The sequence below is a fragment of the Theropithecus gelada genome, chromosome 17, assembly GCF_003255815.1.
Source record: "Theropithecus gelada isolate Dixy chromosome 17, Tgel_1.0, whole genome shotgun sequence".
In the NCBI taxonomy this organism is placed as follows: domain Eukaryota; kingdom Metazoa; phylum Chordata; class Mammalia; order Primates; family Cercopithecidae; genus Theropithecus; species Theropithecus gelada.
Genome location: NC_037685.1, coordinates 41,904,744 through 41,918,284, shown reverse-complemented (window position 1 = coordinate 41,918,284; position 13,541 = coordinate 41,904,744). Strand labels below are relative to the sequence as shown.

The following is a 13,541-nucleotide window of genomic DNA, read 5'->3' as shown; positions in this document are numbered from 1 at the left end:
GTATGTCTGTACTTTTGATCTCAAGACAACAGGGACAGTTATATTACATAACTCATGCAAAGTCAAGCTTGATATTTAAGACTATATAAAAATGATGGTTCAATTTCAAATAACCACACTGATAGTAGAATTCAAACTTAATCTCCTTACATCCAGAGGTCAAATTACATTATGTATTTGCCTCTAATTAATAGTTAGAGGAACCATAAACTCAGGCTATAGATGTTTGTATAGCCTAAATTCGCCTTTCATCCAAGTACTAGTAAAAACTTATAGTTTTTACATAAAACTATTTTTATCTTTCTTACAAGCTTCTTATCTGAAATAAAATTTGCTTAGAAATCACATCAAACATTTAGTGTACAGCTCTTGAGAAAAAAGTATTCCTTATTTGAAGATCAAAAACTCTGTACGTGCTTAGCAAGTCTATAAATCTAATACATTCTGTCAAAATTATCTTTAACATATCAAGATCATGCTATAGTAATAGACATTAAACATTATTCAAGATGTTTGCGGGCTCGCAAATATAAACCGAGACATAACACACCATTGATAAAAGTCCCAGCTCCCTTTAAGACATTAATGAATATTGCAAAGGTGACACTTTATATTCTATTACTTATTTGTCTTCTTAGAATTGGTAAGCTACATAAACATAAAATGATTTACCTTCTTGAGCTTCTGAATCCAACAAGTAATGAAATGATGGTTGATGATATATTGATGTTTTCTTCATTATTTCTTGAAAACTAGATAGATAATACATTAAAATATCAAATGGTAATAATTAATTCAAAATGTGTATGGAGTGCTTTTATATTTTCTTAATAAAGTTTAACTTCGAATACAGCAGACAAAATTAAATTAAAATATCATATATTAACAAAGTGTGATTTAAGAAAGACCATCTAAACACCATCTAGAACAAATTAAAATGAGAACAAAGGCTTCCGAGTCAGAAATTTTAAAAAGCTACTACAGAAAGAAAACATATTCTTCACCAGACTACCTCAGTTGTAACAAAGAAAGGCATCATCTTCATATTGATTAGTAAGATCGCAATCCTAAAATTTAAGAGGTGATTAAAACATTGAAAGCTCTCTTGTTACCATCAATGCATCATTAGCACGTATGCAATGTCAAACAGTCACTGCCAAATAATCTTTTGAGCAGCGTCTACCTTAAGGAGTCCATACTATCACAGCCGATATATTTAAAACTGAAGAAACTATTTACGCCTCTCGAATAGAGCAGATTATCTGAATAAATTTAACAGTTATTCAAACTTTGGAAAACAACAATTTGATATTTTACTTCTCAATCTGGGGTAAAATAACTATTGCAGTACCGTGAATTAATATAGCACTCCTTTCTTCCAAGAATCCCAAAGTACTTTTTACAGCCACCACATTTTCTTTTACAGCATACTTCAGCAAGTTAGAAGACATTATTTCCCCTACAGTTTGCAAATCAGGAAAGCCAAGGTTAAATTATGTCATTGAGGCTACACAGCTAAAACGATAGCAAAAGTGGTCACATGTTTTGCTCCCAATTTAGATCTCTCCCATTAAAGAAAGACGTCTTCATTGTACATGTCTGCCTTAAAGCTAATATTTAAATGGAAAGCCTGGACATACCTAAAGGAGTTAGCTGAGTTTCTAGAAGGTTAAAACGTATTATCCACAAGTTTTGTTTTTGCTGCTGAGACCTCTGGTAGTGACTGAAAGGCTAGCATCATAGCACACAGTTTACTACTGTACACACTGGTAACGAGTCCAGGCAGAAGGGATTAGGATTCTGACAGCTGCAGCTCCCATGCCTCTGGTTATACAGCAGTGAGGCTGGAATGCCCGTAACTAAGAGGGCAGAAGGCTAGGAATATCCCATGTGAGTGTCTCATGAACAGAGCTAAAGGTGAATACAACCCACTCCCGGAAGTGAGCGAAGACTATTTGGAGGAAGTGATCCAGCTTTTAATTGGGATGCCAAGAGTTATTCTAAGACTCCATGGCTATAACATTCTAGGAAATGAAGGCCACATATTTTTCATGTCACCTATCTGCATGGGAACACTGTTCTTAGACTCCAACAACCATACCGGAATGTGTGTAGCATTGCTCTGCACCCAGGAATCAAACTATCATGATTCCTTTTTGTTCAGACTGAATGGGCAGGCTGAGAATATAGATCCACCTGTGCACCTGCCCAAGTGCATGTAGGTGTGCCTCTCAGAGGACATACACATTTCCTATGCCACTGGAAAGATCCTTGATAGAAAGTTACAGAGTTAACGATACAAGCAATATTGGAAAGTTAAACTTAGGAGCGTGACTACAGGTCCATGATGTATACACAGATGAATCAAGGTCACTTTAATGTATTGGAAAGGGCTAGGAGTTGGGAAGTCTGATTTTAGTTATTCCTGCCTATAATTAGATTGTGATTTTAAGCCATTTACTTGGTATGTTTCTTGGTTTCATCATCTATAAAACAAGGATATATCAGAAGGGTACCTTAGGCCTTTGGGAGGCTAAGGCAGGAGGATCACTCAGCCCAGGAAATGGAGGCTGCAGTGAGCCGTGGTCACACCACCAAACTCCTGCCTGGGTAGCAGAGCAAGACCCTGTCTCAAAAAAATATAAATATCTTTTAAAATTGATACAAAAGTCATACAACATATATTTATGGGGTGAATATTATAGGTAAAAACATTCTGGAAAGTTCAAAATTCTCAACAATGCAAACTACTATTCATAGGCAGTTCATTTGCGGCAGAGGATACTCTCTCTTTTGGGCTTTTTTAAAAACAAGAATAAATGATGAGCAAAAACCATTGTCTTTTTTAAGGACTTTTTGGAAAGATCATGCAATCCTCACTGTTAAATCTCATAAGAGGCAGAGTCCCTAAATCAAGCATCTTAACCAACATGATGACAATGATCACTTCAGTTATACTGCACTGTTTAACTAGTACATAGAGACTTCTGCCTCCAGCTATAAGCAGCTTAGAGCAAACCTCAGCTTCTATTAGGAATGAGAAAAGCAGATTTTTAAACACATACACACCCCACACAAACATGCCTCTGTTATAAAGTACCAGAGAGCTGTCAAAGCCGCCAAGAATTCCAGGCATTGCTGTTTCTCGAGGAAGCCAAAGAGAGGACCGCATGTAAGGATAACAGCGGAGCATCAGACAATCTCATAGAACTGTGGAGACAAAAGAAAAGTGTGTGTGGCTGACAAGACAGCCAGAACTGTGGGCCCACGATCCCAGAAAAAAGGGACAGAGAAGCCTGACACTTACCGCCGATCATTCACTTGAAGAATTGACTGATTAAGCTGTTTAGGGCAAGAGGTGAATTTTTGAAGCATTCAGTGGCAAAAGCAGATCCAAGCGCAAAAGAGGAAACATCAGGGCACTCCTGGAAAGCGACTTTCCTGGAATGCGGGGGAAACTAGAAGCTGGAGTCTTACAGAAAAAAACTGCAAACCAGCCTTGAATCTATTTGGTCCTGGCTGGCTGCATTGAGGTGATCTTCCCCTCTGCTGCCTGTCAAAATACACTCTGGAATCTTCTCTAGAGGAAGATACAGAGTACCTATCATTTTTCACATAGACTGTCCAACATTCAGTCAAAACTTACCCAAGCATACCAAGAAACAGACAACAAACTCATGGGTGACTTGGATATCGGAGTTATTAGACAGACTTCAAATAACTGTGATTAAGATGCTCAAAAACAGATGACAAGGAGAAGCACACCAGAGAACCGGAATCTACAACAATGAGTCAAATTGAAAAAAAAAAAAAAGTCAAATAGAGCTGAAAAATAGCAATCAATGAAATAAAATACTCAATATATGGGTTTAACAGCAAGTATAAAGCTAAATAAAATATTAATGAGCTGGAAGATAATCGAAATAAGCTAAATAAGCTTTATACATATATATAAATATAAGCATATTTATTATGTACCTAAATCAGCTCTAGGTACACCAACGTGATGTGAATAATAAAAAATTTGTGCAGCTGCTGATAATTTTAAATGGGCAACCTCTTTTATATAGGTAAAATAGCACCTTGGAATTTTGAGTTAGGAGATTTCGGTTCAGATGAGAAGTTTTACCTACTACACGGGTGAATTTGGCAAAACTGGTTAATGTCTCTAAACGTGTTTCTCCCCTTGTAAAATCATTATGTCTTGGGCACAGGGTTAAGAGAAAAAGAAGATATAATATTAAACTGTTATATAAATAGTGTTACAGAACAAGTTTACCATGGTCCTAACCATCCATTTCCGCTTCTTCCTAGGCACATAGATGGGGTAGAAATTCCATTTCTGAGCATATCTAGCTGTGGCCGTATGCTCAGTCCAAGTCGACGAAATGAGAGAATAGTGATGTTTCTAGTCACCCTTCACAGGACATTCTGCTTGTCCTGGACTTTTGTTCTTTCCCCGTCTGGCAGGAGGCAATGCAGATGAAGTAGTCACCCAGAATAGACCCCTCAGGCAAGATAGCACCCTAGGGCTTGGCTGAACACAAGACTGAATGACCTCGTGGTGCACAACTGCTTCATCAGCTCAGACTGGCCAGACTGTTGAGTAAGAGAGAAGTAATGTTCTAGCTTATTTGGACCATTGTATATAAGCATCTTTTGTTACAGTGGCTTATCCTTTCCCCCAGCTAATGCAGTGAAAAACAAAGGTAAATATCTACTAAAGGCATCAAATTAAATTTGTTTAACAGCAAGACTGTTATCCTACCTACAAACATATACGCAGAAAACTCCCAGTGACGAGTCATTCTGAGAAATGAGAAAAACCTGAAAAAGTTTTTCTTTCCTCCCCTTGCCTCCAAAAATGTTCTGCTCCAAGTTCCTCCAGAGAAAAGAAGCATGAAGAAACCATTTGAGTTTATTTCTGTGGAAATCACTGTTGACTTTAGAAGGAAGCTGCTAGAGAAGAACGATGGATACACACGACATATTTGAAATTAGGAAGAAATAATGTGCAAAGAAAAGCAGCTGCTGTAGTTCAAGGACTGGAGAAGTTTGGCTGACACGTCAACATAAATGAGAGCCTAAAAAACAACACATCTAGGAGTCGTTCAAAGACTGCTGGAGGTTATCTATTTGGATTTTGTTTTTATTGGTGAAGATTTTCAATTTGAAGGCTGAAGGGAAAAGTCAGGAAAGATGGAAATACTAAAGATGCCAAAAAGACAGACCTGGGAAGGCAAGTCTGAAGGCAGACGACCCCCGCTTAAGTAATTGGTAGCACTCTCCTCCAATCGTTCCTAACTCGAAGCAACTGGGAGCTTGGGAGTTGTTCTTGGGAGAGGTCTCCGCAGGAGCAGTCTTAAAAGAACCTTGTCTGTCCACTCTGAACGAACACTGTGTCAACAACAATCAACCTCTGCAGGCCACTCCTAAAGCTGACCCACCTACACCAGTTCAACTCCAGCCCCGAGCCTCCAAATCCATTTACACAGAAGTCAGCTTCTGACAAGTGAAGTCTCGTTTAAAACCCAAACATAATGGTACAGAGGTTCCCACACACTTAATGCTCACAGGTGGAATGATGGACCCCATTTAGATTTCCTAATTATTTGCTAAAACCATAGCAAACATATTCAAATATGTTCCAGCAGTGAGGTTCCCTCCTGCTACGCTTTTAAGTGGAACCTGAGGGAAAATGCAAAGCCATGGGCAGCAGAGCTAAATAGTTGTGTAAAACTGCCACTATTGTGGAATAAGGAACATGCACATGTTTCTTCTCAGTTAGGTCTGAATGTCAGAGGGAATGCCTGTTGAGAGTGAGTGCTGATCAACAGAAATCTTTTTCATTTTTTTACATGTGGCCAGGAAGGATCAGACATCGTAAGATAACGAAAACATGAAAAGACAAAGTCTGTGAACACAAGATAATATCCAATGATACTTGAAATATTCAACTAAAAAAGACTAGAAAAGTAAAACATTAAAAAACAAATGTTAAATTTAGCATTTGTATTTTTAAGAACCACACACTAAATACAAAACCCATGCAAATAGTTAATTTTATTATGCCTTCACAACAAATTCATTACAAAAGGCTGTCATACCTAATTATACAGGATACATATTTTTTAATTAGGTTTTCCTTTTTCTTCCCCTTGCACGTCTCAGTTTCCTTCTTTTCTTCGCAAACACAGATCTGGCAGTCACAAGGACCGTCTTCTCTTTCCCTCCGTCATCATCACTAGAGCTGCTGGTGGTCACACCTCCATTCTTCACAGGAGCTTCCTTCACTGAGTCCTGCGAATCTGAAGCACTGATTTTTGGCTCTTTCGCCGCTCTTCTCCTTTGCACATTCATTAAACTTTCAGCATCCTCACCTGAAGATCCATCAGATGATTCTGAGAGGCAGGTCTCCCCCAAAAATCCACCACACGTATTCTTTCCTTTAGAATCTGAAAGCCTCTTTCTTTTCAGGCTTGATGACTCCTCCAATGTATTTGTTATGCCTCTCTTCTGGGTTTTTCCTTTTGCCTCATCAAGTATCTCAAATTCTTTCTCCATAGCAACAGAAACTGCTTCTATTTCACTGGCTACTGCTTCTCTCTCTTTCCTTAGCATACATGTCACAGCTCTGTTTAGTCTCTGGCTCTTAATACGTTTAGCATCTTCTTTCTCCTGTTGTGCTAATCTAAAGAAGGAATCAATTCGGAGCTGTGTCTAAAAAATAACAAAAGAATAATAACAATAAATCAGACAAGTAAGTCAAGTTTCTGAACCAAATCAACAAGCTCAACCTTGATCACTCACATTGGATTACTATGTCAGAGAATATTAATTCATTATCTCCCAAAACCCATTTCTCTCCCAATGAATTACTGATAGTAATTTTCACTTTCTAAATCATACCTAAAGCACTACTTGTACCATCTCTGTCAACTAAGTCTTTAGTCCACATCTCAAATGAGAAATCTCTTCCTAGATATTCAAAGAGTGTTAAATATTTTTCTGTAGCTAAATGTTTCATCTTCCTCAGGAGGAACACAATTTAATGGGGCCTGTTTCTAAGTCCTACTATATCTTTCTTTTAAAAACATTATCATCATACAATGCCTTTAAGACGCAAGTTCACAGTATATATTAGCAACTGTAAGAAATATTCATGCCTTTTATTCAGCAAGTTCACTTTTAAGAAGGTACTCTTTACAAATAGCTACATATGGGTAAAGCTATATGCCTAATGTTCAGCATTCTATAAAACTTGAAAATTAAAGGTCCAACAAGTAGACTGAACTAATTATTTAAATCCTTTTCATATGTAATCTAGTCATCTGGAATTAAGAAAACTACGCAATACATAGAAGAAAATATGCTAATAAGTTAGGGGAGGATTAGATATATTAAGTTACACTTAGTATGGTCACAAATAAATGTAGGAAAATTTGTTAACCTAAATGTTAACATCTGTATTAGAGAAGGTAAATAATGAGTAGTTTTAATTCATTTTCTTCTTTTTCTAATTTTGGAATAATAAACACTAAGTTTTACAATGAAAAGGGAGATAAATATTATAACAAAATTTATCTGAAATTAAGAAGTCACCAGACACTAAGCCAAATAGCTTTGCTTTTTGGTTGGTTTATAATGTTTCCAGTAGACAGTCATCCAAAAAACAAAGAGAAACTCGTAGAAATGTTGTCTCAGTCTTGTTCATGCTTTTCAAAATTATCCAAGCCTAATGAAAACAGGTTTAATTTAAATATATTATCTCAAAAGCTACACTCTCATTTCTGCTAAGTGGTTCATTTGTATGTACGTCTTGTGGGTTGTTTCTAGTGTGAGCGAAAGCTTGCTTTGCGTGAGTCGGAACATACTCACAGATAAAGCAAGAAGTAGGTACCTAGAGGAACTGAAGGTCACACAAAAGGGCTCCTTCCCCATAAAAACCTCTCCTACTGATACACAATAATGACTGAACTTCTACCTTTCAAGATTAATTTATAGAATTTAAAAATATTAGTACTTATAAAAACTTAAATGATCAGAATCGCTTTGGATTGAACACTTCCTTTCGTTAAAAAATGAAAGTAACGCCAAAGGGGTAATGTATTTACTCAGAAACACCTTAGTGTGAAATCAATTATTAGACTGGTTTTTTCAAAGAAAAAAAATGAATCTGAAAGGACTCAAAAGTTCAGCCCTAAGAGTGATCATAAGAAATGAAGCCAAAGTCTAGTTTTTATTTTTCTATTTTCTTCTCTTCTCTCATCTAAATTATCCTAATTTCAAAATGTCTGCTTTATGTCCTAAAATAAAAGAGTTAACTGGTCTTTAACAGCTGTCAACTACAGCCTACTCTTCATCCTGAACTTAGGAGAAGGGTCCACCGTGATTACCTGCTGGGCATCAAGTTGCTTTAATACAGGAAACAGAGATTCATCTGTCTTTGTTCTGTTCCAGCCGAAATACCGCTGACAAAATATGCAGGCAGTTAAGACTTATAAATATTTTGAAACATATTTAAACAAGTGATAAATAAAAAGGTCCAAAGAACCCATTTTTTATTCCATTCCCCGTATCTCCTAAGATTTTCCTATTTATAAAGATTAGAGTGCTAAAAGAAAGTAGTAACAAAATAAATTACTCCGGCATAATCATCTGGCACTATGTTCTTTTCAATTCTCTAAAATAAAACATACGTAGCTCTCACTGTAGGACATCAAAGACTTGTGACTATGGAAAAAAGGTTAACTGGAATAAAAACAAGTTTCAGATATCCTACCTATTTCTTTGAGAGAAAAAATAAAATGTAGTTGGATTAATTCTAGTGCAAGTTTTGAAACATCTATCCAAATGATTACTTAAATATACACGGAGAGGAAAACCAGTATTAAAAAGGACAAGATTAGTCATCTTTCTTTCTTTCAGAATCAATAATATTTAAGTATGTAGTTGTATCTATGAATGCTTATCACTGCTTAATCAAACTAAGATCCTCTTTAAAACTAAAAAGAGGGGCCAGATGCAGTGGCTGGCACTACTTAGGAGGCTGAGGCAGAAGGATCCTTTGAGCCCAGGAAGTGGTGGCTGCAGTGAGCTATGACTGCACCATTGCACCCCAGGCTGGGTGACAGAGTGATACACTGTTCCTTTAAAACAAACAAACAAACAAAAAACAACAACTAAGGAGAGGGAAAAAGGAGTGAAAAGGAGAACTGGATACTAAGAATATGGGATTAACGGATATTAAGAAAAAATGATCCAAGTTTCTCTTCTGTAAGTTTTAAACCAAACGCATATTTCACAAGGTGTTTCCTTCTCTTTTAAGAAGTAAAGGATATTCTCTAATTTTGTCAAGATCAGGTTTCCCCCACAGAAAGGATCCCTTCGAGTCATCCACCACGGGTTTGAGGTAGGCCTCGGCAACAGCTGGGTTAGGAAAGCCAGGGGTGAGTTGCAATGTCCGTAATTTTTTTTTCACTTTGGTGTCATGAGGATTAGGTCTTATCTTTGGATTTTTTTGAGCTTCATGCCACCATTCTCTGTAAAGGAAACAATTACTTACACAGCAATAAGACATTACAGTTCATGCACTATGGATGAAGAACTAAACTTAGAACATGTAAACTCAAGTTCTAACTCAAATTATATGATATATAGAATATTTTATTAATTTCAGTACGATTAGCCACAATGTATAATGATGGCAAACATTTATGGAAGGCTTCCTCTGTGCTTGGCATTGTGTTAAATATTTCACATGCCCAATCATGACACAAGCCATGTCCTATTGTTACCCCCACCTCACAGAGGAGGAAACTGAACTCAAAAAGAAGTAACTGGCTCAAGATTTCACAGCTGGAATTGGTACAGTCTTCCTCTAGAGCCCACACTCATAATTATACCACAAAAGTTACAACTTCTCTGGGTTTCTTTCTCAGCAGTAAAATGGAAGTAACGTATCTGTGTTATCTACCTCAAATCAAATACAATAATGGATCGAAGAATATTTAATAAAATGTAAATATGCCAAGAAAATGTTAAATTTTAAAAACAGATATATATATTTAATAAAATGTGAATGTTTAATAAAAAGCAAATATGCCAAGAAAATGTCAAACTTTAAAAACACATATATCTGTATATATTTTATATATGTATATAAAACAGATCAATATATATAAAAGCAGAGATGATATAACTTTAAAGTATGATTCCAGTTTTGGAAAAAACACATATGAGAAAAGTAAACAGATATTTAAAATAAATAACAGTAACAACTATTACTTGGCTGTGTGCTAGGCAATATTCTACACAAGAACACAGCCATTCATTTTCTTCTTTATATTTTATTCATTTTTCTTTGTTTTCCATTGTAAGCCTAAATCGGCGGGATAAAGACAGTATCGCACTCTTGGAGCATCCTGCCATCACGAAGGTGGTCCATGTGGCCTCCTCTTGAGCAGGCAGGCTGTGGCTGACCAGTGTGACCCGAGCAGTGCCGGGCCTAGGGGAGGCCCTCGCCACTTCCTGTCCCTTGGACCTCCTGCTCTTGGCTCCAACACGCTGTGAGGAAGCCAAGCTCACAAAGTGTCCATCCAGGTGGAGAGGCCCCGAGGCTGACACCACCACCTCATCAGCCCTGCGAGCCATCTGAAGGGGTCCTAGCCCAGCTGAGCCGTCCTAGCCGACATGGAACAGAGACAAGACACCCCCACGAGGCCTGAGCCAGCTTCAGAGGCACGAGCAAAATCAGCGACTACTGCTGTGTGAAGCCACTAAGGCTGAAGGTAGTTTGTAATGTGGTGACAGTTGACCAGAAACATTTATACAATTAGGAAAAAATAAATGCCATCAAAGTTACTAACATAATCCTCACCAATCCATGTACTCAATGGAACCTGAAAAAACGCCCGCAGCTCACGCTCCTCCGCTTCACAAGCTTGCTAGCACAGCATTAGGAACCCACTCAGACCTGCTGTCAGGGCCGGGGCCCGCCTCACCGATGCAGGAGTGCCATCTAGTGTAGGAAATGACTAATTGCGGTCTTCCTTGTATTACAGCAACAAAATGCAAAAAGGAAAAAATAATTTTTCTTCATTACTTTTACAACACTCTTCCCAGGAGTGCACTGAGAGAATACCGATAATTCTCCTCTACTTTACTTGCAGATTTTCGTTTTTGAAACTGTAATCATGACTGCCAGTTAGAATCAGCGCACTTGTGAGCTCATCAAGCCAAAGCTATGGTTACCCTTTCAAGCAGGAGGGCCTGGCACTTCACATAAAGATGAAAGGAGGAAGGTGTCTGTCAATCAGCTGAGCCGGGAGAGTGGCGGCAACTGTAATGAAACTGAAGGATTCATGCTCAGTCCAAGGCCTTGGGGTAGGGGAGGGGAACTGCTGTTGCGCCATGCCAGCTATTTTGGGGCTATCCAGAAATTTAGGCGCAGTATTTTCAGATCTTTTTCCCCCAAGAGAATCCATAATTTTTCGTAAAATCTCCCCAAAGGTAAATGTTGGTAGAAAAATTGAAAATTAAAGCTCAAGAGAAGAATACACCATGTAGTCCAAACCAAATGTGACTACAGCTGAATTCAACCAGCAGGCCCAAAGCAGCCCCACTCTAAGAATGAGTCACCAGCCCGGGTGCCCTCAGGAGAGGAGAACAGAAAAGAAAGTGAGGCCACATTCTGATTTTACTGGTTTCCCACCATCCTTCCTGCTTTTTACTATGTATTCATCCTAAATGTCCTGAGCCAGGCAGGGCAAAGGCTGCTACTATCTGGCATCAACGAGCTGAAGGACCAAAGGCAGAAACTGCTCAAATAGAAAACGATTCAGCAGGCAACAAACGAGCAAAAACTGCTGCACAAAGAAAAGTGGAACAGCATAAACAGGTCATTCACTAAATCAGAAACGCAAACCGTCTATGAACATTAAAAAATTCACTCTCTCGGCCGGGCGCGGTGGCTCAAGCCTGTAATCCCAGCACTTTGGGAGGCCGAGACGGGCGGATCACGAGGTCAGGAGATCGAGACCATCCTGGCTAACACGGTGAAACCCCGTCTCTACTAACAAATAAAAAAAAATTAGCCGGGCGAGGTGGCGGGCGCCTGTAGTCCCAGCTACTCGGGAGGCTGAGGCAGGAGAATGGCGGGAACCTGGGAGGCGGAGCTTGCAGTGAGCTGAGATCCGGCCACTGCACTCCAGCCCGGGCGACAGAGAGAGACTCCGTCTCAAAAAAAAAAAAAAAAAAAAAAAAAAAAAAAAATTCACTCTCAATAGTTATCAAGAAACCAAATGGAAAAGTCAGATACTATTTTCACTTATCCTCAAATAATCGTTAGATAAGAACCCAAAGATTAAGGACACTCAAATCAATGTCTGTTAATACTTTTTTAAAAATAGAAATAACAAAAGACATTTGATTAAATTAGTCCTAATAGACCCAAAAAGAGACTACTTGGAGCCATTAAAAATGATATAAATCTGTATCATCATTGATAATAGGCCCTGTTCTAACACCAAATGGGTTACAGGTAAAATAAAAAGTATAGAGCATCATCCCATTCTGGTAAAAAAATATAATACACACACTCAAATGAGTATACATATATATGCAATGTATATGCTTCCATATGTGTGAAGAGAAGTCTAAAATTACATAAATTGTAAAGTGTAATCATCTTTTTAATACATATTTATAATTTTCTATGATGCATTTACTTTATTTGTATAATAAAGTTATTTGCAGATTTTCAAGTTATTTACCTACCATGATGTATGTCTACCTCATAACTCATTCCCAGTATATAAATTTCCTCAACAATAAGAAAATCAGAAAAAGGTAAATCAAGACAGTATAAAATACAACACATTGGTAAGTGTGCTATGACTGGAAGACTGCAATCACTACGATAGTTTCACAGTTCATTTCAGTGATTCCAATCACTGACTCTTCAGACCAGAGCATCCCAACATCTTTCAAACACAGGATATGTAACTGGAGAGAACACTCAAGGATCATTAAATCAGCCACCACCAAACAGCATCTCACGACATAGTGATGGTTAAAAGATGCCACCACAATCTTGTGAATATACTAAAAACCAATGAACTGTACACTGAAAATCGGTGAACTTTGTGGTATGTGACTATATTTCAATTTTTTTTAAAATATGCCATCAAGGACAAAGAAAAAACTACTTTCCCAGACATACTCATAACTCCTGCCATCTCAGAATCTTCAAAATGAAAAATGTTCCCCGAGTATAGCATGACCCTGGGTTCTGGATGGAGCAAGACTTCACCACTGAACACGCCACAGGATTCACACGGTGAGAAACAGGACAGGAGTGCTGGATGTAACATTCCCGGCATTATATTTCCAAGTCCCTCCCTGGCTGACCCCTCTCAGGACATCAGACACACCGACAAGTACAATTTCCTTTGCTTCTCCATCACCTCCAAGAATATGGGAGTCCTTGAGGGTAAGGCCTCTGCCTTACTCGTCTCTCCTTTCCCCAGGGCCAGCACGGT

At 38.1% G+C, this 13,541-nt stretch overlaps 1 protein-coding gene across 1 annotated transcript in view; it reads right to left on the bottom strand.

Annotated features, from left to right (window-relative positions):
* Nucleotides 1-6,045: 6,045 nt before the first annotated feature.
* The window catches only part of ERCC5 (ERCC excision repair 5, endonuclease), a 30,467-nt gene continuing 22,971 nt past the window's right edge, over nucleotides 6,046-13,541 (bottom strand). The window contains exons 13-15 of the mRNA XM_025364015.1: nucleotides 9,342-9,542; nucleotides 8,397-8,481; nucleotides 6,046-6,720 (exon numbers count right to left, since the gene is read on the bottom strand). Coding sequence (XP_025219800.1) covers nucleotides 6,136-6,720; nucleotides 8,397-8,481; nucleotides 9,342-9,542 — 871 coding nt within the window. The 3' untranslated portion in view covers nucleotides 6,046-6,135. The remainder of the gene's footprint in view (nucleotides 6,721-8,396; nucleotides 8,482-9,341; nucleotides 9,543-13,541) is intronic.